The 25,725-nt window shown below is 36.4% G+C and overlaps 1 protein-coding gene across 6 annotated transcripts in view; it reads right to left on the bottom strand.

The window, feature by feature from the left end:
• Nucleotides 1–1,439: 1,439 nt before the first annotated feature.
• Nucleotides 1,440–25,725, bottom strand: part of DIAPH2 (diaphanous related formin 2) — a 961,567-nt gene continuing 937,281 nt past the window's right edge. For all 6 annotated transcript variants that reach the window (XM_054508614.2, XM_045880234.3, XM_054508619.2 and 3 more), the window contains one exon: nt 1,440–6,606. In XM_054508614.2, the coding sequence (XP_054364589.1) occupies nt 6,542–6,606 (65 nt within the window). In that variant the 3' untranslated portion in view covers nt 1,440–6,541. The remainder of the gene's footprint in view (nt 6,607–25,725) is intronic.

Genomic DNA, 25,725 nt, shown 5'->3' with positions numbered 1-25,725 from the left:
AAGGCAGGAGCTATGTTTAATTCATAATTGTGCCCTAAAAAAGCAATGTTCACTGAATGGGCACTCAATGATTAGAATAGCCACACACGAGGCTTTAGCAAATCAGAGAAGTTAAGGGTTTATTATTATTTCTAATAATATGATAAGAGCTCTTCTGCATTGCTCATAAACATCAAAAGGTGAAAATATTGTCTGGACTTCAGTTAGCCAAAATATAGGTGAAAATATTGGCTGAACCTCCTATTAGCCAAGATATATGGTCATCATGGCTTGAGACTGAATTCTGGCTAATCTCCAAAAACTAGAAAGTCATGATTCACATAATTCATGAATTTGCAAGTTGTTTTCTCCTACAATGCTTATTAACTATAATAGTATTTTATTTGGGACTCTCGACATCTAAATAAATTCAGTCTTTAAATGGGATCTTTGGCTATACATTTCCTTTTAATTTAAATCAAAACTATATGCCATGTTACATGCATTGCATATATATCAATTTCCAGATTTCCACTTTCCTTTGAGTTCTTGGCATTAAGCTCAAATTCCCCTAGTTGGGGATACTAAGGTTTTCAGACTCCCTACTAAGGAATTTGCCTCTGGGGGAGAAAAGAAAAAAGCTAATGTATTTGATTCCTAGAGCAACCCAAAATTCCATGGGAAACAATTGTCTTGCCAGGTACTTTGGATCATATAATTTATAGATCTGGTTATTACCTTGTCTAACCCTCCATCTTCAAGTCAACCCACCCACGATGAGAGATTCTTTTGAAAGCCCTCCAGAGAATAATTATATACAATGCTTTATTACTCATTCCAGATTTTTACCCCTCTGAGCAGCTGAAGTCCATTTGCTTTCATTCTATAATCAAGACTAAACAAACAAACAAACAAACAAAAAATCTGAAACCAAAAAACAACTCTTTTCTGTATCAAGAGTTTCCCTGGACGATATACATCACCCTTCTGACTTTTCTGGACTCTTAAGTTGTGCAAACATTTCTACACTACACTGGCAGGAAGTGCTAAAGAATACTTAAAGAAAATCTTATGATTCCCACAGGTATGTGTGTCTGAATATATTCTATGATTTCCTCCTGACCAGGTCCTTAAAGAAACACTCTTGTAGGGGCATCTGGGTGGCTCAGTCAGTTAAGCGTCTGCCTGCAGCTTGGGTTGTGGTCTCAGGGTCCTGGGATCGGGTCCCACGTCTGGCTCCCTGCTCAGCGGGGAGTCTGCTTCTCCCTCTCCCTCTGCCCCTACCCCCTGCTCATGTTCTCTCTCAAATAAATAAAATCTTAAAAAACCAAACAAACCAGGAACACTCTTGTACTTCTGTTCAGTTGAACCTTCTCCTTCTAAAATGTTCTTACATCCTGTCTTTATACTTCAGTTTATGCCTTTTCACTCATCCTTAATATTATCATAGGCAGACAACATTTAATGTATTATCTTAACTTTATTTAATAAGTGAGTATGCATTACATATAGATTGCAAGTCATTCTTGGTCCTGTGAAGAGACAGGTGGTTAATCTGAAGCAAAATGAGAGCATGAATCCACAGTTCTATTGCTACTGAAATACTTCTTCTGGGTGTCTTGTATGGGCACAGTCTCCCTCAATACCCATTCAAAGCAGGCTTTGCTGTCACCTCTCCCTTCAGCTGAGGGATTCACAATATCTAAAGTCAGCTTGTAAAGAACCCTTCTGTATCAGAGGTAGTTTTATGCCTGCATTATAAATCACGGAAGACATTTGGTCAAAGACTCCATAAAAGGGGCAGAAGGTAAACACCAGAGCTCAGAGTTGGAACCAATTATTTTTTCAAGCTAAGCACTGGCCATAGTAGCAAAAGTATCAACCAAATTTTGGAATAGTCTGTTCAGCTATTTAACATCAAAGCATGCATAGCCTGTACAAATAATAGCTTTTTAGAGGAAACCTTGAGTTTGGCTTAAGCACCAAGAACACATTTTAAAAAGTGAAAAGTACATTTATGTGCAATGACTAGTGTAGTGAGCTAAATAATGGCTTCCCCCAAATATGCCCATGTTCTAATTCCTGGAACCTGTGATGTTACATTATTTGGAAAAAGGGTCTTCACAGATGTAATTCAGTTAAGAATACTGAGATGAGGAGATTTTTATGGATAAACCAGGTGGGTCCTAAATGCCACAAGTGTTCTTATAAGAGAGAGGCAGAGGTAGATTAGATATACAAAAGGAAAAGTAATGTAAAAACAGAGCAGAGAGAGATTTGGCCACAAGCCAAGGAAGGAATGACAGTCACAAGAAACTGAAGAGACTAGGACCAGATTTTCTTCTGGGGCTTCCAGAGGGAGTACAGACCTGCCGAGACCTCAATTTAGGACTCAATTTAAATTTCTGTTGTGTTAAGCTACCATGTTTTGTGTATTGTTATTACAGCAGCCACAGGAACCTAATACAGATTTTGGAAACAGGAAGTAAGGTACTCCTATAATGAATAACTAAAAATGTGGAAGTGGCTTTGGAGTGGATAATGGGTACTGGCTGGAAGAACTGTGAGGCATTTGATAGAAAAAACATACACTGCTATTAGAAATATGAATGTTAAAGGTGCTTCTGGTAGCTCAGAAGGAACTGAGGAACATTTTATTGGAAACTAGAAGGAAGGTGATCCTTGTTATATAGTGGCAAAGAGCTTATCTGAATTGTTTCCAACAGTTGTATGGAAAGTAGAATTTGTAAGTGATGAACTTGGATATTTAATAGCTGAGATTTCCAAGCAAAGTGTTGGAGGTAGGGACCATTTTCTTCTTGAGCTTACAGTAAAATACAAGAAGAAAGAGGTAAATTGAGGAAATAATTGTTATGCAGAAAGGAACCACCACTTGGTAATTCAGGAAATTTTGAGCCTGTTCAGATTCCAAAAGATGCTAAAATTAGCTGATGCACTATTAGGATAGTGTGCTCTGGAGATAAAGCCAACCTCTGGCTTGTGTTGAAGAGATTAGGCATTGACTCACGGATCCACTCGATCATCGCAACAGAAGCCAAGAATAGAGATGGCATTATCCAGCAAAGATCTGTGAGGACTCTTATCTCAATATTGAATCAATTTGACATGCATGGGAGGCCCACAAAGTTTTTGAGAAACAGTTCTAGCTTGGCCTGAAAAGGATCAAGACAGGACAAAATGAGAGAAAGTTGTCAGACTACCAAAGTTTTACAGGCAACAAACAGGATGATAAAGCTGCAAACATGTGCTACCCTTCAATATAAAGGGTCATTCTTAGAGCAGAACTGCAGGTACAGAGGCAGAGGCCCAAGCAGGGGAGCAGAGGCAGAAGTGCAAACTATGGGCACAGAGACAGACTTGATCCATGGGCCAAGAGGCTAGAACTGCAGGCCTAAAGGGTGGGGTTCTGAAACAAGGAGGATTGTCAGGCCAAGAAACCTAGGGGGATTTTGCCCGGCTGAATTTTGAAAGTCATCAGGCCATGTGACTTCTTTCTATTTTCCATTTTCCCTGGTTTGAAATAGCAATGGCTATAACTCTTGCCCTATGCCTGTTCCACCATTGTGTTTTGGAAGCAGATAACTTGTTTTGCTTCATTTATTCACATTTGGAGAGGAATTTTGCCCCAGGATTTTCATCTATACCTGATTTAGATGATCTAGATGATGGGATTTGGGACTACTGAACTGATGATGTTTGGATGAGATTTTAGATTTAGAGTTGATGCTGTAATGGGTTGAGACTTTTGGGAATGTTGAGATGGGGTAAATATATTTTGCACATGGGACATATATAAATTTTGGGGGCCAGAGGGCAGACTGTAGTGGGCTGGGGGGGGGGGTGCCTCCAAAAAGGTATGTCCACATCCTAACTCCCAGAATCTGTAAATGGAACCTTATTAGGAAAAAGGATCTTATAAGAGAGGCATAGGAAGATTAGATACACAGAGGAGAGAGTGATGTGAAGATGGAGCAGAGACAGATGTAGCCATAATCCAAGGAAGGGCAATAGCCACTACATGCTGGAAGAGGCAAGGGAAGATTTTCCTCTAGAGACTTTGGAGGGAGCAGAGCCCTTCATTTTGGACATTTTGCCACAGGGACCATGAAAGAATACATTTCTGATGTGTTAAGCCAAGTTTGTGGTACTTTGTTACAGCAGCCAAAGGAAACTAATGCAACTACTAAACATTCTAAGGATTTTGTATTTTTAAAAATCATTTTGAAGAAAATTTGCATAAAATGGTGCTTCTCACTGTGGCAGTAATAAACCTAACAAAAGACTTTAGTGTAATTTGGTTCTATACTAAAAATGTTACTATGTACTTTTTCTGGTGATAATTTTCAATCTCAAACAAAACTGCAAATGGCTAAAGCAGGACCATTATAAATCTGGGAAGCAAAACCTTTAACTTAATTATTGGAACTTCATGAAAGACCCTGAAAGGTTCCATACTGTTTGTGAAAACCATGTGAGATTTCTCTAAATATAAATATATAATTTATCAATAATAGTATTTCATTCATTTTTTTTCACAAACTTAAAAATAAGGCAAGTTCACGTTTCGAAGAGGTGAATACTGTGTATCATCAGTATTTCTATCCTGACCATCTTTTTTTTTTTTTTTTCTGACCATCTTCATAATATGGCATGGCAAATGCCCCTAAATTTTAGTCAGGGTTAATATTTCAAAATATCATTTTCCTACAGCCTGAAAGGCTACCAAAAGACTCAGGCCGTGCCATGAAGATTTCAGAAAAGATTTTGTGAAGTCAAAAATACACACATTAATTATTTACATAAATTTGTATATCTTTGTTGTTGTTGTTAAGAAAAAGTGTATGAAATTGATATGTCGCTCAAAGTTGTTTGTGTATGCATATGTGTGTGTCTTAAGATAGGATAAAACCATAAAATCTCAGATACTGTTAGTCTTTTTGATTTCTCTATTGTAGCAGCTTCAGAGATTTTTTTTAAATATCATACCCAAGTAAGAATGCACTGGAGAAAAAGGTAGCAGTTTGAATCATTATACATCTCTATAAAGGAGACTGAATTATTGGTCACTTGTTTACATTATTTCAAATGGTGACCTGCCAAGCCAGTTGTTTGTTCTTTCTGAACGTCTATAGTGTGCTTTGGAGAAGTAGAAATAGGATCTTCTATATAAGAAATATACATATAAGAAATTTTTTACAGTAATGACAATCATCTGCATGGATTAGTTTTAAAATTACACTCCAGAGAAGTTATACCACATTATTTCAATGCATATTTTAAAGTAATAGACAAGTTAAGTATAACTTCTATGCCTTCATCTATTTAAGAAATATGTAGAGCATGTTTTTTCTCCTAGGGTTGTTTTGGCAGCATCATTTTAATTTATTAATATAAGGTAAGTAAGTATGGTGATCACTGAGAAGTTCACTTAGTCACTGGGATGTGGAATTATTATAGTAGGAGATATAAACATATACACATATATACACATACATACATATAATTTTTTTCTTCTTCAGACCACCAAGGCAGAATCAGAAAGGGGAGAAGAGAGGCAGATAAAACAGTTGACCTTTCAGACAGTTTTCTGCTGCCTGCAGAGAGAAATCATTTTCCTCTCAGGTCTTTTAGAAACTCTATTCCCTGCTTTCATGGGGGGTCATGGGAGAAAGAAGCAATAGAAGAAATAAACCACAGAGAATAGGAATCAATATTTACCTTTAAAAAATCTTAATAAAGGTAATAGAATTTTCAGGTTCATCCCAGAATAAACATTAAAATGTGAGGTTTTTCTCAAAAAATAGTCATATGAAGTATTTGTATAAAGTAGATATATGTGCATAATTAGAAAATACCTCTTTAAATAAAGTTTAAATCACTTTCTCTGCTTCTCTTAAACTCTAGTTTATTTTTAGCAATGATAAGTGCCTGCAACATATGCTGAAACTCTAGATTAATGATAAGTTTAATTTCAGCCAAAGCAGATGAATCCATCAGCTTTCACTTGAGATAAGATTCTAAATAAATTCATGGGGTTGAAGCAGTACTTTTTTTTTTAGCTTCCAAAATGGCTTCTCTTGCAGAGTACCTCTCCAAATCACTAATACACACATTTTCATTGGCCTTTTCTTTTTCTATGTAACGGGAATCAGAAGCAGACATTGAATAATTCTATTTCCTTTCTTTTCCTTTTTTTTTGGGGGGGGGTGACCTGCAATTTGATTAACATTGTAATTTTTTGACAGACTGAATGTTTTTGAATTTCTTATACTTTTCATCATTACCATCAGGTCACACACAATAACAATACACATCTTTACACTAAAATGGAACACATGTTTTATAATCCTTGTAATTGTGTTTGTATAATTGTGAAAGCATCTTGCAATAGCTGTAAAAATACATGCTATTTCACCCAGCTTAGCTTGATCCTTGCAGAAATGCATTTATTTCCTCTCTATCCCTTGAGTGGATATTTTGTTCTTCTCAAAATATATGATTTCTTTTACTTAAATATTTTCATATTCTTTGGCATCAGGATTCACTTAGATGAGATAGCTCCATTGTGGCGAGAGCGTGACCTTTCCAAAGGTACTCGTCTGTTATCTGTAAGACAAAGAGAAAAAGAACCAAAAACACGTGAGCTTTAGATCTTGGTTATTACACAATGTCAGGTCAAGAGAGGTTTTCGAATAGTCCTGAAAATCACTTCAAATGAATATGTAAATAAGTAACAAGGAGCCCAGATCTGAGGAGTTCATGCTGCAGCTCCCAGGCTGAGTTCAAGAGTCCTGCAATCAGCAATAAATAACTTTTCTTGGTAAGTGAAATCAGAGTGATGAAAGAAATGGAAGAATTCTCTCAAGCACAGTCCCCTTGGAAATTGCAGGTGACAACAAAATTCCTTGGTAAAGATGTCAGATTGAAAGGATCTATGTACAGAGCCCTTTGTTGGAAAGCACTTCAATTTTCAATTCCCCATGAGTTTTCTTTTTCTTTTTTTTTTCCCCCATGAGTTTTCACAATCTGTATATGGGCTACCTCTAGAGGACACCAGGGTAGGCAGAGCAGAAAAGAATTTTTATTTTTTTTAACAATGATGGCAATATGTGCCAATCAAACAAGCTACTGAATCTTTGCCTGACTGTATGATGTAAACATATTCAACACATTATATAAGTCATTATGGGAATGAATAATGAATAGGTCCTATTCCCCTCAGAGGAAGAATAATCACTGTAGAGGTAACTGTTGGCACAAAGCTTGGAAAGCAAAGTTTAAAAGCATTGATGGTTGCTCAAAAGAGTTTTAGCTTTAATAGAGAAAAGGTTTACAGCTCTGCATTGTGATGATCACTACTTTGTTATTATCACCTCTGTTTTATGCTCAGCTTAAATGCAATTGATGTGGATGAAAATCCCTTTCTGACAAAAGCATAATATACTTAGATTCTCTATTTAAAATGAGACTAGGTCCCTCAAAATAATGACAACCACCAGCACTTACATAAATGCTAACGCTTAACACCTGTTAATTTGCTAATTCACTCAACATCCCTGGGAGGTAAGTCTATTTCATTCTACCCTATTATTTCTGCTTTAGTGATGAAAGTTAAACAGCAAACCAGTAGTATGATGGGGGATTATAATGCAAAGTTAATGCCTAAGTATCAGGACTGCTTTGTTCAGAGGTAGATGTTGGGGCCTCCCAAGCTACTAACCATATCCTCCCTGAAATGATGATGCCCAAAGAACACATCCTGCCTGTCCCATGGGGAGGATGGACTATGAGAAGTGCTGAGGTATGCTGTTGTACCTTTCTGCTCCGTGCTAGTGTCTCTGGACTGATTCCTGGTAGTCTGTGGTCAGTTCACAGAACAAAACTAACTGGCTTCTATGACCTTGGTCTTGTTAACATCGCATATGACTGCATTGAGCCAACCAGCCATAAGCTTAAAGTGCCTTAAAAATGCAATAATATCACTGAGAGGTGAGAAAGAAAGGCATTTTCTCTATTCAGAGATATATCTGAGTGAAGGATTATTTCGGTATTCTTTTAAAGATACCATTTAAAAAAGTCATTATTTAGTTTGTGATCTAGATCACAATTCAGCAAAAATGTGAAGATAACATTCCTAGATAAAGGGCTTATTACTTAGATGTCACTAGTTTGCATACAGATTGGTTTGGGACTTAGAAAACATTTAAAATGAGATTATAATATAATGGTTACCAATGATTTGCTAGTATTTAAACATTCAGTATTAAAAGCCACCAAATATAAGAATGATGGTACCATTCTCAGAGGATTGTCTCAGCTCAAAAAAGGGCTTGTGCCTTGGTGGTCCTACACACTAAGGTCAACTGGCATTGCGCTCAGGAATGCCACTGGCTTCCCATACTATCACTCACGGCCCACTAGATTTAAGACAAGTACCACATTAAAAAAACCCAGACTCATAGCATTAAATGATGTGGTATCAGGATTCACTTATTGGTAGCATTTGGTATGAGAAAATAAACTTTCAGGTGAAAATGAACTGAGGAAAGGGCATTGAAGCTTTTGGAAGACAGGATAAACACTGGCTCAGGGCCCAAATCTAGCTCTTGACATGCACAAGAGAGAATGATTCTACATTTCCTCCCTCTCTTCCTCCTCTCTCTTTATATATTTTTGGTACCGAACTGATCCCTATGTTAATGAGATAAGAGGAAGCAATTCTGAAAAAGTTACCACGTACTTTTGAAATGTCAATGTACAACCTTATTTATGGGGAAAAAATGCCGTTAGAAACAATGGCAACAATGGCAACAATGACTAATCTGGATTTTGTGATCAAATTATAATTTTCTGCATTTATATTAAAACTATTTTAGGTGCAAAATATACTCTAGATTTGTACGGATCAAGCAGAAAGTGAAATTTAGAAGATAACATGTTTATAAATGTATATGACATGAATATATATATTCATCTTTTTTCACACTCTTAGTAGCTTCCAATCTAATGATGAAAACTTCTCATGCTCAAATGCATGTCTTCTTTGAGACAAAGACTAAGAATCAGTGAATTTTTTGAAATAAAAATTCTATAATTATAGTATTAAATACTAACGGGTAAAAATCTGGCATGGCCCTCATAAGGTAAGGGCACTAATTGATATCAAATTTATGAGAAAGCAAATGTTACATATTATTGCTGTCAGAGGTGATAAAGTAATTTGGGTAATTTGAGAGGGACTGTATTTCCTATTTGGAGATGTAGGTGGAGGAAGTGGATGCCCATGTGATGATTTGAGAGTTGTAGGAGACCCAGACTGAATCAAATTCACTTTTTTAAAGGTTTTATTTATTTGAGAGAGAGAGAGAGAGAGCACATGTGAAAGCACATGAGAGAGCACGAGCGGGGATGGGGCCCGCTGGGCAGAGAGGGAGGTTGAGAAGCAGGTTCCCCACTGAGCAGGAAGCCCAATGTGGGGCTCGATTCCAGGACCCTGGGATCATGACCTGAGCCAAGGGCAGATGCTTAACTGACTGAGCCACCCAGGTGTCCCCAAATTCACTTCTATAACTAGTCTTATTCTCCAACACTACTGATACTAGAATACTTTAGATGGCAAAAATAAGAGCCTCTCCTCCAAAAAGTCAATAGTTTAAAACATATGTACTCACCTGAGATCATGTGAGGCTTTGTTAACAAATAGTGGCTTTCCTTTCCAATTTGCCTGTTGACTTTTTGGAAACCAAAGAAAGGAAGAAGGCGGGGAGGCATCTGTCTATGTTTGTATACTTGGTGGGGATATGAGATACCGGAAAACACATTTTATTAGAGGATGGGGAGAACATGATTTGTCATAATCTTTCTCTGCTTTCATTTTCTTAATGTATGAGGTAACATATGATAGTGAATAAGAAAGCCTACAGTGTCTAATATATCCTCATGATCTAAGAATTCATTAAGAAATTCTATTGTTTGTAAAAACCAACAATTAATGCAGCATTAAAGCCCTGAAATGTCAGTCCCAAGATGTAACTTCCAAATCCACCATAGCTGGGTATTCTCTCTGATAATCAAAGGCTTGTCTTTGAAATATGCCCCATGTGAAGGTGAAAAGATTCTGATATTACAGAGAGTGTCCTGGTCATAACGTGAAGCTGGAGAGGGACACAGTTATATAAAAATGTGCATTCTATGGAGGAAGCATGATCAAAACTAAAACAATATTCCAATCTGATATGAAAAGAGAATATGAATACATGGCCCAGCTTTAACATGCTTCTGCACATTCTGGGTATCAGGTTACCAGTTCAAACCAATGTCAAGGTTTCTCCACTGTCATAACAGCAATAATCTTTATGCTTTTTCTGAATATAAATATATTTGACATTCATCTCAAAACCTTCCCTACTGAATCCTACAGTAAATGGATTAAACCCATTACTGTATTGATCTAAAATTCATTCATGCAATCATTTATTCAGCAACTATGTACAAAGCACATCATCCAAGAAATACCTGAATGTTCCAAAGTTTCACACCAATAGCTAAATTTACATCACTAATGTTCTTCTTACTGAAAACTCTGTCAAGTGAAATAACTGAGGAATAAGCATATTACAGATAAAGCTTAACCAAACACAATGTGAGACAGACTAAAGTACTCAAGCCTATAGTATGTAACCTGAAAATGTACAATTAATCCTTCACCCAAGTGAGTGTATGCCAAAGGTACGAGGATATATCCTGTATATTTTATGAGTAGGACAAGTTGAGATTGAAAAACTGTGATAAAAAGGCCATGTTCATTATTCATTTCCCCTCAGATTAGGAGTCTATCTGTTGTCTATGGAAGAACAGTTTCCTTCCTGGTATTCATAGGCAATGCAGATGTATCAATGTTAACCTAACATAATGCACTTTCCCCTCCCAGCAGGGTAACATAAAATAAATGTGTTTGGTATATACTGTATATTGTATTACTAAATATCCAATTTTAATGTGAGTAAACAAAGTAAAAGAAAACCTCTGTGATTTATGGTGAACTTTGTTTTCTCCAAAGCCCTTCAAAATTAATGGTGTGTAGACTGACCATCAATGGGTAGGCATTATTTCCAACAAATAGAGCAGAGGACTGGGTTTATGCAGCTTAGGCTAAGAAAACCAAGAAAACTAAAGATGCTTCAGGAAATGTCTACTGAGTAGATGTTTGCTTTCCAAACACTAATGAAAGAAGATAATTTATCTTAGACTGTAATGCTAAAATTGTCTCATATAAACTTAGATTTTTCCTCTTATGTCCCATGATTCCAAAGCTGTTTGGTTTATGTTTTTCTCTCTGATTTTGGGAATCCTAAATTGATAAAAGTTTCTCATTCACTAGAATTGACTGTAAGGTAGCAGCTGAATTAGGCTTGGGCCTAATCTCTTGGTGGAAGACAGCCAACTGATCCATTAGTTGACCAGATTTGTTCTCTTCACTCTTATCAGAATAGTGATAGTGTCTTTAAAATACATATTTTCTTGAAAGAGAGCACACACATGCGAGTAGTGGGGAGGGGCAGAGGGAGAGGGAGACAGAAGATTTTAAGCAGGCTCCATGCCCAGTTGGGAGCCCAACGCGGGGCTTGATCTCTTGACCCTGAGCTTGATTTCATGACCCTGAGATCATGACCTGAGCAGAAACCAAGAGTCAGACACTTAACCAAATGAGCCATGCAGGCACCCCAAGATACATATATATTTTGAACTTAAACTGTATGTGCAATTTGGTATTCTATATTTTCATTTAACATTTTATTGTAGAAATTTTCCATGTCATTAACCTCCTGAAACATGATATTGAAAACATGATTTTTAATGGTCACATAATCTTTTTATTTTATATAAATATATCACAATTTGGTTAACCATTTCTCTACTGCTAGATATTTAAGTTGTTCCCATTTTTTTCTATTATAAAAGCCTCACCATGAACATCCTTATATCTTTATATATACCATGTATGGAAGTGGCTTTGTTAAGTGTGCAAAATTAAGTCCAAATTGAATTCCAGAGTAGTTGTATTAATTTAAATCCAACTGGCAGTAAGTACATTAATTTGTGTTATCACATTGTTGGGTATTAACCTTTTTAAAATGTGTAATATGAAAAGTGATTAATGGTATCTGATTTATTCCTTTTGTATTTCTTCAAATCCTTATAAAGTGGAATTTTCTATATGTTATTATCTATATATCTTCCTTTAAATGCTGGCCAGGCCCATTGGCCATTAATCTACTGGGGTCTTAGGTTTTGCTTTTGTTTTTATTTTGGAATCTACATATTAAAGATAGTAACCAATTTAAATATTTGTTAGAACTATTTTCTTAGTTTGTTGATTACCTATTTAGTTTGTGTTGTGGGTTTTTAGGAACATATGGTTTCTTTTTTTCCCATTATACTCTATATTTTTTTATTTTTATTACTGAATTATAGTTGACATACAATGTTAAATGTTTGAGGTATAAAACACAATGATTTGACAATTCTATACACTATGCAGTGCTCACCATAAGTGTATTTATCATCTATCACCATACAATGTTACTACAATATTATTGACTATATTTCCTATGCTGTATTTTTCATCCCCCTGACTTATTTATTTTATAACTGGAAGTTTGTACCTCTTAATACTCTTCCCCTTTTTTGCCTATCTGCCTACTCCCCTCTGCTCTGGCAACACCAGTTTGTCCTCTGTATTTATGAGTTTCTTTCTATTTCTGCTTTTTCTTGTTCGTTTTGTTTTGTAGATTCCACATATAAGTGAAATCACATGGTATATGTCTTTCTGACTTATTTCACTTTAGTGTAATACTCTATAGGTCCACCTATGTTGTCACAAATGGTGTGTTCTCATTCTTTTTATGGCTATTATTCCATTGTGTGTGTGTCTGTATATATATATTCTTTCTCCATTCATCAGGTGATGCATACGTAGGTTTCTTCCATATCTTGGGTATTGTAAATAATGCTGCAATAAACATAGGGGCTTATATCTTTTCAAATTAGTGTTTTCTTTTTCTTCATGTAAATATTTAGTAGTGGAATTACTGAACAGTATGGTACATGCAAATCAAGACCACAATGTGTTATGACCTAACACCAGTCACAATGGCTAGTATAAAGAAAGACAAGGAATAACAAGTGTTGGTAAGGATGTGAGAAAAGGGAACCCTTAGCACTGTTGGTGGAAATGTAAATTGGTATAGCCATTTTGGAAGACCGTATGAAGGCACCTTTAAAAATGAAAAAGAAAAGAACTGCCTATCTTTTCTTTTAGGGGTTTTATGGTTTCAGGCCTGACACTTAGGTCTTCAATCAATTTTGACTTTATATTTTTGTATAGTGCAAGACAGCGGTCCAGTTTCATTCTTTTGCATGTTGTTGACCAGTTTTCCCGACACCTTTTTTGAAGAGACTGTCTTTTTCCCATTGCATATTCTTACCTTCTTTGATGTAGGTTAACTGACCATATAAGCATAGGTATATTTCTGAGCTCTCTATTCTGTTCTATTGATCTATGTGTCTCTTTTTGTGCCAGTACCATACTGTTTTGATTACTATGGCTTTGTAGTATAGTTTGAAACCTGGAATTGTGATACCTCCAGCTTCATTTTTCTTTCTCAAGATTGTTGTGGCTATTTGGGGTCTTTTGTGATTCCATATAAATTTTAGGATTATTTGTTCTAGTTCTGTGAAAAAAAATACTACTGGTTATTTGATAGGGATTACATTGAATCTGTAGATTGCTATAGATAGTTATCAACATTTAAAAAATACTGGTTCTTCCAATCCATGAGCATAGAATATCTTTCCATTTGTTTGTGTTGTCTTCAATTTCTTTCATCAATGTTTTATAGTTTTCAAAGTACAAAGGTCTTTCACCTTGGTTAAATTTATTCCTCGGTGTTCTTTCTGGTGCAGTTGTAAATGGGATTGTTTTCTTAATTTCTCTTTCTGCTACTTTGTTATTAGTGTATAGAAATGCAATAGATTTCAGAGCATCTGGGTGGCCCAGTTGGTTGATTGTCCAACTCTCAATTTCAGCTCAGGTCATGACCTCATGGGTCGTGAGATTGAGCCCTACCTAAGTCGAGCTCATTGCTCAGCAGGGAGTCTGCTTAAAGATTCTCTCCCTCTGCCCCTACCCCTGGTCATGCTCTCTCTCTAAAATAAATACATAAATCTTAAAAAAAGAAATGCAATAGATTTCTATATATTAATTTTATATCCTGCAACTTCACCAAATTTATTTGTTATCTCATAGTTTTCTGGTGGAATCTTTAGAGTTGTCTATATATATAGTAATATGCCATCTGCAAATAATGATAGTTTTACTTATTCCTTACCAATTTGGAAGTATTTTATTTCTTTTTCTTGTATGCAGCTAGGACTTCCAGTAGTCTGTTGAATATAAGTGAACAGAGTGGACACCCTTGTCTTGTTTCTGATATTAGAGGAAAAGCTTTCAGTTTTTCACCATTAGGTATGATGTTAATTATGCGTTTTTCAGATATGGCCTTTATTACGTTGACATATGCTCCCTCTAAACCTACTTTGTTGAGATTAGATTTTTTTATCATGAACAGTTGTTGAATTTTGTTAAATGCTTTTTCTGCATCTCTTGAAATAATCATATGGTCTTTATTCTTTCTCTTGTTACTATGATATATTACATTGATTTGTGGATATTAAACCATTGTTGTATCACTAGATAACTCTACTTGATTGTGGAGAATAATTTTTTAAGTATATTGTTGAATTTGATTTGCTAATATTTTGTTGAGGACTTTTGAATCTATGGTCATCAGGAATATTGGCCTGTTAAGTTTTTTTGCAGTGTCTTTGTCAGGTTTTGGTATAAGGGTAATGCTAGCCTTGAAGAATGTATTTGGAAGCTTTCCTTTCTCTTCTATTTTTTGGGATAGTTTGAGAAGAATAGGTATTAACTCTTGTTAAAATGTTTGAGAGAATTCACCTGTGAAGATATCTGGCCCTGGACTTTTTTTGTTGCACATTTTAAAATTAATGATTTATTTTCATTATCAGTCTGTTCAGATTTTCTACTTCTTCCTCACTCAGTTTTGGAAGATTGTATGTTTCTAGGCATTTATCCATTTCTTCTAGGTTGTCCCATTTGTTGGCATATAACTTTTTGTAGTAGTCCCTTATAATCCTTTCTATTTCCATGGTGTTGTCACTTCTCTTTCATTTCTGATTTTGAGCCTTTATCTTTTTCTTTATGTGTCTGTCTAAAGGTTTATCAATCTTTTTTATCTTTTCAAAGAACAGCTCTGTTTCATTGATCTTTTAAATTTAAAATTTTTTAACATCCAAAAAACAAATAATCAAGTCAAAAAGTGGGCAGAAGATATGAAAAGACACTTCTCTGAAGAAGACATACAAATGGCTAACAGACACATGAAAAAATGTTCATCATCATTAGCCATCAGGGAAATCCAAATCAAAACCACATTGAGATATCACCTTACACCAGTTAGAATGGCAAAAATGGACAGGGAAAGAAACAACAAGTGTTGGAGAGGTTGTGGAGAAAGGGGAACCCTCTTACACTGTTGGTGGGAATGCAAGTTGGTACAGCCACTTTAGAAAACAGTGGGGAGGTTCCTCAAAAATTTAAAAATAGAGCTACCCTATGACCCAGCAATTGCACTACCGGATATTTACCCCAAAGACACAGATGTAGTGAAAAGAAGGGCCATATGCACCCCAATGTTCATAGCAGCAATGTCCACAATAGCCAAACTGTGGAAAGAGTCAAGATGCCCTGCAACAGATGAATGGATAAAGAAGATGTGGTCCATATATACAATGGAATATTACTCAGCCATCAGAAAGGATGAATACCCAACTTTTACATCAACATGGATGGGGCTGAAGGAGATTATGCTAAGTGAAATAAGTCAAGCAGAGAAAGTCAATTATCATATGGTTTCACTTATTTGGGGAACAAAAGGAATAGCATGGAGGACATGGAGAAGGAAGGGAAAAATGGGGGGGGGATTGGAGGGAGAGATGAACCATGAGAGACTATGGACTCTGAGAAACAAACAGGGTTTTAGAGGGGAGGGGAGTGGGGGGATTGGTTAGCCCAGCGATGGGTATTAAGGAGGGCATGTACGGCATGGAGCACTGGGTGTTATACGAAAACAATGGATCGTGGATCACCACATCAAAAACTAACGATGTATTGTATGGTGACTAACATAACATAATAAAATTAAAAAAATAAATAAATTTAAAATTTTTTAGTCTACGTTTCATTTATTTCTACTCTAATTTTATTGTTTTCTTCCTTCTACTAATTTGGGTTTTGTTTGTTCTTCTTTTTCTATTTCCTTTAGATATTAGGTTAGATTATTTATTTGAGATTTTTCTTATTTTTGAGGTAGGTTTGTATTGCTGTAAGCTTCCCTCTTAGAATTGCTTTGGATGTGTCCCAAATATTTTGGACTGTTGTGTTTTCATTTTCATTTGTTCCCATGTATTTTTTTATTTCGTCTTTGATTTCTTGGTTGACCCACTGGTTGTTTAGTAGCATGTTGTTTAGCCTCCATGAGTTTGGGTATTTTCCAGTATTTTTCTTGTAACTATTTCTAGTTTTATACGTTGTGGTCAGAAAAGACTCTTGATATGATTTGAATATTCTTAAATTTATTGAGATTTGGTTTGTGGCCCAACATGTGATGTATCCTGGAGAATGTTCCATGCACACTTGAAAGGAATGTGTATTCTGCTGTTTTTGGAAGGAATGTTCTGTATATATCTGATAAGTTCATCTGGTCTAATGTGTTGTTCAAAGCTACTGTTCCCTTATTGATTTTCTGTCCGGATGATCTATCCATTTATGTAAATGGGGTGTTTAATAAGTCCCCTACTATTACTGTATTACTTTCAATTTCTCCCTTTATGTCTGTTAATAGTTGCTTTATGTACTTAGGTGCTCCTATGTTGGGTGTATTGATATTTACAATTGTTATATCTTCTTGTTGGATCTTTACCATTATGTAATGTCCATCTTTGTCTTTTCTTACAGTCTTTGTTTTAAATTCTGTTTTGTCTGATAAAGTATTAATACCCCATTTTTTTTCACTTTCATTTGAATGAAAGATCTTTATCCCTTCACTTCAGTCTGCATGTGTCTTTAGGTCTGAAGCGAGTCTATTGTAGGTAGCATATAAATAAGTGGGTTTTTTTGTATCCATTCCTTCACCCTATGTCTTTTTTTTTTTTTAAAGATTTTATTTATTTATTTGACAGAGAAAGACACAGCGAGAGAGGGAACACAAGCAGGGGGGAGTGGGAGAGGGAGAAGCAGGCTCCCCGCCAAGCAGGGAGCCCGATGCGGGACTCGATCCAGGGACTCCAGGATCATGACCTGAGCCGAAGGCAGTTGCTTAACCAACTGAGCCACCCAGGCGCCCCACCCTATGTCTTTTGATTGGAGCATTTAGATCATTTATATTTAAAGTAATTATAGATAGGTATGTACTGTTGCCCTTTTGTTAACTGTTGTCTGATTGTTTTTGAATTTTTTCCCTGTTCCTTTCTTCTCTTGCTCTCTTCCCTTGTGATTGATGACCTGTAGTCTTATGCTTGGATTTCTCTCTCTCTCTTTCTCTTTTTTTGCACCTACTATAGGTTTTTGGTTATCATGAGGTTCATTTATAACATCTTAAGTATATAGCAGTCTATATTAAGTTGTTGGTTGCTTGAGTTCAAACACATTCTAAAAGCACTACATTTTTACTCCTCCCTCCATGTTTTATGTATATGTCATATTTTATATCTTTTTATTTGTGAGTCCCTTAACTATTTTTTGATAAAATTATTTTTAAAGATTTTATTTTAAAGATTTTATTTTTTTTTATTTATTTGACACAGAGAGAGACAGTGAGAGAGGGAACACAAGCAGGGGGAGTGGGAGAGGGAGAAGCAGGCTTTCCGCTGAGCAGGGAGCCTGATGTGGGGCTTGATCCCAGGACCCTGGGATCATGACCTTAGCCGAAGGCAGATGCTTAATGACTGAACCCCCAGGTGCCCCTGATAAAATTAATTTTAATACGTTTGTCTTTTAGCCTATACTAGCTTTATAAGTGACTGATCTACTACCTTTACTCTGTTTGCTTTTACTCATGGAATTTTTTCCTTTCATAATTTTCTTCTAATTATGGCCTTTTCCTCTTAAAGAAGTCCCTTTAACATTTCTTGTAAAGCCAATTTTGTGGTGATGAACTCTCAGTTTTGTTTGTCTGAGAAACTATCTCTCCTTCAATTCTGAATGGTAACCTTGCCAGGTAGAGCATTTCTGGCTGCAGGTTTTTACCTTTTAGCACTTTGAATATGTCGTACCATTCTCTTCTGACCTACAGAGTTTCTACTGCAAAATCAGCTATATGGGATTTCCCTTATATATAACTAGTTGCTTTTTCTTGCAGCTTTTAGGATTCTCTCTTTAGCTTTAATCTTTGATGTTTTAATTATTACATGTCTTGGTGTGGACATCTTTGGGTTCATCTTGTTTGGGGGTTCTCTGTGATTTTTGGACCTGGATGTCTATTTCTTTCTCCAGGTAGGGAAGTTTTCAGCTATTATTTCTTCAAATAAGCTTTCTGCCCCTTTTTTTTCTCTTATCTTCCTCTAGGACCCATATAATGTGATTGTATACCTGATGTTGTCCCAGAGTTCCCTTAACTTGTCCTCATTTTTAATTTTATTTTTTAGAAGATTTTATTTATTTATTTGACACAGAGAGAGAGAGTGGGGGTGTGTGTGTGCATGCACAAGCAGCATGAGCAGGAAAGGGAGAAGCAGGCTCCCCACTGTGCAGGAAGCCCAATGCGGGGCTCGATCCCAGGACCCTGGGATCATGACCTGAGCCAAAGGCAGACGCTTAACCAACTGAGCTACCCAGGTGCCCTACCTGTCCTCATTTTTTAAAATTATTTTTTGTTTTTGCTGTTCAGCTTGGGTGCTTTCTATTACCCTGTCTTCCAGATCACTGATCTCTTCTTCTGCATACTCCAATCAGCTATTCATTCCCTCTAGTGTATTTTTCATTTCAGTTATTATATTCTTCAACTCTGATTGGTTTTTTTTAATATTTTCTATCTCTTTGTTGAAGTTCTCACTGAGTTCATCCATTCTTCTCTCAAGTCCAGTGAGCATCTTTAGGACCATTACTTTGAACTCTTTATTAGGTAGACTGCTTATCTCCAGTTCATGTAGCTATTTTTTTGAAGTTTTGTCTTGTTCTTTCATTTGGAGCATATTCCTCTGTCTCCTCATTTTGTTTTGACTTTCTGTGCTTGTTTCTATGAATTACATAGAACAGTTATTTATCCTAGTCTTAAAGGAAGGGCCTTGTGTAGGAAATCTCTGTGTGTACCTGGTTGCTTTGGCTGGCTGGCTGGAGCTGTAGCAGGCACCGATTGGGGGTCCTGGGGCCTATGTACCAGGGCCACCCTAGTGGGATGGCTGGAGCTGAAGTGGGCTAGGGGTCCCAGGGCTCTCTACACAGAGGGCATCTTGGCAGGACAGCTGGAGCCAAAGTGCAGGCTGAGGCTCCTGGGGCATTCCTCTTAAGGGCACCCTGGCAAGATGTCTGGAGCAGAAGCAGGCATGGGCCAGGAGGTTCCACGATGTTCTGTCCAGGTGGCTCCCTGGCTGGATGGCAGTAGCTGAGGCAGGAATGAGTTAGGTGGTCCTGGGGTACTCCATGCAGGGGGTATCCTGGTGGAATGGGTGGAGCTCAGGTGGGCAAAGGGCAGGATGTCTTTGTGCAACTCCATGCAGGAGGTCCTTGGCTGGGAAGTCCTCAGATGCTCCATGCATGGGGTGTCATGGCAAGTCCTCTGGAGCTGAATTGGGTGCAGGCCTTCGGTGTCCCTGTATTTGCTTCACTGGGGCCACATTGGGGGGCTGGGGCTGATGTGGACTAGGGGAACAGGACTCACTGAGGTGGGAGGCTGGCTAGGGTACCTGGACCCTGCTTCTGTCTGCATTATCAAAGTGGAGAGGAAATGTAAATGTAAATGGCACTTGCCAGCACCTCTGACCCCAGAGAGTGTTCTAGCAGCTTCCCTGCCATTTGGCAGATGCTCTAGGGCTGGCTCCTTTATATTCTAGTTTCCTTTTTAAGCTGCAGCTTTTATTCTGTGCCCCAGAGTGGAGGAATCCTCTCCTAGTCCCTCAGTACTATCCCTCCCCACTGCAGTTTGCAGCATCGGGGGTGGGATTCTCATGATTACCATGCCTCCATCTCTCCTGCCATTCTCTATGTGGTCCCTCTGTCTTTTGTTGTGCATTAGTTGTTCAGTCAGCCTTCAGTTCTTCAGGAGGAATTGCTCTATATGTAGGTGTAGATTCAGGATGTCTCTGCAGGAGGTGAGTTCAGGGTCTTCCAATATAACTATCTCAGACTGGAACTCATTTTTATTCTTTATGTAGCTAAATCTATTGATCTTTTACACTGTGATCTGTTCCTTCATTTTTAAGTTTAGAAAGCCTTTCTCTAGCCAGAGACATCTGATTAACATTCAACTGTCTCTTGTTTTGTAAGGTTTTTTTTTTTCCACATTTATCTATTTAAATGATCTAGAATTTATTTTGTTGTACAATGTCAGGCAAGTTTCCACATTGATTTCTTGTTTTCTTTTTTTTTTTTTCTTTTCTTGCAGAGAGAAAATGGGTTGTCCCAGAACCCTTTGTTGAATAATCATGAATTTCTACACTGATTCATGATATCTCTTTTCATGTTAAATTATCTATACTAGTGTACATTTCTGTTCCATTGACCTAAACATCTTTCCAACTATTTTTGTGCCAATACCTTCTGATTTCATTCATAATATATTTTAATATCTGGTGGAAATAATCTTCTATAATTTATATTTTCATTTCGAAGATGTATTTTTAGGAAACATTTTGGAACTCTACATCATGTTATAATCACACATCTTGAAAACACAGCTTGAAATATAAACCCAATGGGTACTAACTATGCTATCTTAGTAAGGATAGGCAGATGTCTATTTGTTGAGTGCCAATGAGTCAAGTGACTCTAAAGTCCCTAATGATGTTTTTAAGAGTTCTCTTTAGGTTTCTCATTTTCTTAAAGACTTAACAAGCCTCTTTCACTGTCTTCTGATCACTTTTTCCACCAGCTGACCACTTTTCTTCTGGAAATACAGCACAGGCCAGCACTAAGGAAAAGAGCAAAATCAATTCTATAAGAGATTTTCTACTATGCCTATTCTCATTATTTTTGCCTTGTCAAAAATTTGAATTGGAATTAAGGATACAGTTTTGTTGGCTGTTCAAAAAGTCTAGTGCTTCAAAGTTTGTAAACCTTATTTTCTCATATATTTTATAACGTTTGACAAATTTGGCTTCCACCAGATACCAACAGTATTAAACTATATCAACTTACTTTATTCCAATAAAATTGTATATATAGGTCACTGTGCAAAAATGGATGTCTAGAAGCCAATCAATTACCTCTACTTAAAAATTAAATAGTTCTAGCCCTATTCTAATCTCAATGACATCATAATGTTCTTGAAGCTAGAGTCAGATCATGTTATATAATCTATATCCTTCATCACATGCAAATAAATCCATGCAAAGAAAACAGAAACCCAGATTACTGTGGTAGTTCATGTTGGGAGAAGAAATGAAAAGCTATTTTAATGAGAATGGTAATGGAAAGCAATAATATTAAAGAAGTTCAGAGGCTACTGTGACTACAGATACACAACTCCCATTAAATGTAATTGGAGTTAAGCACATGTAATGATAACAAAATAGACCCCTAAATGTCTTTCCAATTGGAAAATAAGCAAATCTGTTTCAGAAAATAGCATGTTTTTGTGTGGAAAACACAGTATTCTAATTGAGATGCACAAATTATCATCATATTGATATTGCTCAGGGTATGATGTTGGTATTCTTCTTATGCTTAGGGATATAGATCTGGGAGAGGTAACATCTGTACAAAGAATATGTTTCTTTTTCTCTTCTTAATGCTCAGCATTCATTATGTTATTAAAGGAAAAGTCTCAATAGTTGCAATGGATTTATTAATTCAGTAGCTGGTTATCAGCATGAAACTCTTGCTGTGCTAGGGGGAAAACAAATTATATTTTACAACATTGCAGTAGTGAGATTAAATCACTTTTCTATATTTCACTTTCTTCTTATCCTCCCTGCCAGGTAGTAACTCTATTCTCTACCTCTATTATGAACCTCATATTTTGCAAACTATCAAGTGTTGTAGTAATATAAAGGTACATTATCAAACAAACTCAATTATAGCAACTTTAGAAAGATTGAAATATGTGATAAAAGTAAAACCACTGAGTACAATAATATTATCTCAAGGCATTAAAAACAATCCATATTAAGCTACAAATGTGGAAAATATGCAAGACTTACTTTTACCTATCACAAACGTGATATTTTCATAACATGTATAACCAACCTCCTGGGATTTTAAATGACTAGCATTTACATAATTGATAACTTGAGCATTTCAAAGGATTTTACAAAAATGTGGCTCAGAAGAAAAATCAGTATATTGTTCAGTATTTCAACTGCCATAGACCTTGCTATTATCTTTGGACTCAATGTCAAACCTAGTGAATAGATTTTTTTTAAATGTCCTTGGTTTTGTACTTTAGCCATGCATTATGTTTGCTTCTTTACTAGGACATGCAATTGGGCTTTAAGACAAATTTTCTTTCTATGAGGTTGAAAGTCTGATAATGATGCCTACATATCTGGAAAATACGGGGAACAACAACATATAAAAATATGAATAGTGTTAGAAAAGAGTTAGAAAAATCCCCAAGTAAATCATATATGTGAAACTTACACTGAAGAACAAACCAATAGAAACCACACAAATGATAACAGAGCTGCTCAGGTGTCTTTCACAGTGGATTACACATAGCAATTTCTCAAAAACTGTCCATTGATTAAGTAATCATCCAATCTTTAGCAATGAATCAGGAACTGACCCTTCAATTCACCTTCTGCTACACTGCTTAACACACAGGGAATATAATTTGCCATTAATATAAAGAAAGGAAAGGAAACCTTTTCTCCCTGCCTCCCTCCTTCCCTTCCTTCCACCCACCTACAAATTTTTACTGCATAAACTATCTGCAGAGTACCATAATAGACACTCTTATAAGTTATTAGAGAAGAAAGGATAAATGTACAAACAACTATAACATAAAATATGTGGTTCTTATAGCATCTATTACAGTTTAAGTATGATGGCAGTTCAGAGAAGAGAAAAACCATAATCCCTTGAGTGCAGGAGTTGGGGGCCAGGGAAAACTTTGTCCCAATTAGGCTGTAAAGTATAGGTGGGATCTTAACAAGAAGAAATAGAAAGATAGCTGCTAATTTTTGATTAGAAAAAATGAGTTCTAGTTTCTTATATTGCTGACTATTTAACAATTTTTTCCTATGGGGGGGCATGAAAAGCAATGGATGTATAAAGGAGGAATCAGAATGTCTATATATATTTAATCTTTTTTCTAGGAAAAGGAAGAAAATAATAAAAGGACATATATTGAATTGGCCAGATTTGTAGTGATAGTTGTTTATATAAACACATGATTTTATTTTTAATATTTTTTGAAAAACAATCCTGAATGGTTTACAAAGACAGCAGTTCTGTTTAGAAAAACAAAACAAACCCAGGAAGAAAAAAACACCCAGCAGAAATGGGGCTCTCTGGAATCATCTGGTTAGGTTCTGTTGTTGAAGCCTAGATAGCACTATCAAGAGTGGCAGGAGAAGCGCTGATTAAGGCATACACAGATTGCACTGACCTGGGCCAAGAGTACTTGGCAAGGATGAGAGCTTGAGCAACCATTTGGGTTGGTGCAAATAAACTAGCTTTGAAATGACAGTGTGGATACAGGGTCAATTCATTCCTACCATCTGTCATCTCTGTGCCTTTCTACTCCATGTATGACATAGATCCCTATGACTAAGATTATTAGGTATCAGCCATTTCTCCAACTTTGATTACATGATAGACAATACTCTGTCATTTTCTGTGGCAGTTGTTTGTGATCTGCCTGAGTTCTGTTGCTGATATGCTGACCTAGAATATACTCACCTGTCATCTGCTTTTGTTTCTGAATCACTACAAGATTATATATCTACTACTTTTGTTTTTAAAATGTACAAACTATCTCTTGGATCTGGACTACCTACTTTTTGCTGAGGATGGAAGTTTTAGAGCAGTCAGCCCAACTCCACAGCTTCAGTAGCCCCAGGTACTCCTGGGTTATATGAGCTCACTGGCTTCTATAGTAAGGCAGGAATGGCAGGCTTTCCCCTGCATCATGCCTCTATTTCCCAAAGCACCCGATTACAGAAAAATGCCACTGGCTATGATTTTGAGAAGAGAAGATATTAATCTACAACTTATAATTTGCGGGTCTATAAACAGGTGCTTTCCATTAGTTGTGTTCCCCATGTTAGCTTATACTTAATTACTTAACCAGTTGTATGGAGAAAGGCAACCTGTATGGTTAATATCACAGACACTTTAGCAGCTGCCAGTGCCATTGTTTTAAAACATAAACTGTCCCTTAAGGTAGAAGCCAGTCAGCAGTTGTTTTAAATATGAGCAATTAGGACCAAGTTAAAACATAGCTTGTTAATGGCATATTCATAACTGAGAGAAGTTCTTTTGTAATTTTAGTTTCTAAGACAATCTATGCACAACGTGAGTGCAGGCCAAGCCTATAGATGAGTAAAAATAGCTATTAACTAGCAACTTACTTCTCACATAAGAATTCTCAAAGAATCTTCCCTGATTTTTAAGTCTACTGGATAAAGCCAGTCCTTGCATTATCAGACAAATGCATAAATAGGGATGGCTGTACATCGGTGTTCTTTGCAACATTTTAGCAACATTATGAAAATCATAAATAGCCTGTCCATCATGAGATTAGATAAAGGATGGAACCCACATACATAGGGATACAATGAAGCCACACTCTAAATTATCATACAGATCTATATGTGCTTGACAGAAAGAGGACCACATTATAACGTGGAAAAGGCAAGTTACAAAAGAGCAAATTCTATTCTTTTTTTTTTAAAGATCTTATTTATTTATTTATTTATTTAGCAAGCATGAGCTGGGGGAGGGGCAGAGGGAGAGGAGAGAGAGAATCGCAAGCAGACTCTTTACTGAGCGCAGAGCCTGACACGGGGCTCAAACCCACAATCCTGAGATCATGATCTGAGCCGAAATCAAGAGTCTGATGCTTAACCAACTGAGCCACCCAGCTGCCCCTTATATTCTTATTTTTGAAAATAAGAATTAAAACTTTTAGGAGTTTGGAAGAATATACACCAATAAAAGCAGTGGTTATCTCTGAATGGTGGGATCATGATTATTTTTTCCTTTTTTATATTTTTCCATGTCTGAATTTTTGGCATTGAGCATGATTAACTTGGCAAATTAGGGAAACAACCTATGTAGGATGTAAAATCTTCAGGTTTCAGATAAAAAGCACATACTGTTCTCAACTTAAAAAGCAGTCTAGGATCCAATAATCTGAATTAATTCATTGTTGATTATACTATCACTAAGTATACTATAATGGGAAAAAAAAGACAGAAATCAGG

Source organism: Mirounga angustirostris, unplaced genomic scaffold (genome assembly GCF_029215605.1).
Source record: "Mirounga angustirostris isolate CCGP_5_RB_7025 unplaced genomic scaffold, mMirAng1.0.hap1 SCAF_11, whole genome shotgun sequence".
Classification (NCBI taxonomy): domain Eukaryota; kingdom Metazoa; phylum Chordata; class Mammalia; order Carnivora; family Phocidae; genus Mirounga; species Mirounga angustirostris.
The sequence above is the reverse complement of the archived record's forward strand: the minus strand, read 5'-3'. Positions and strand labels throughout refer to the sequence as shown.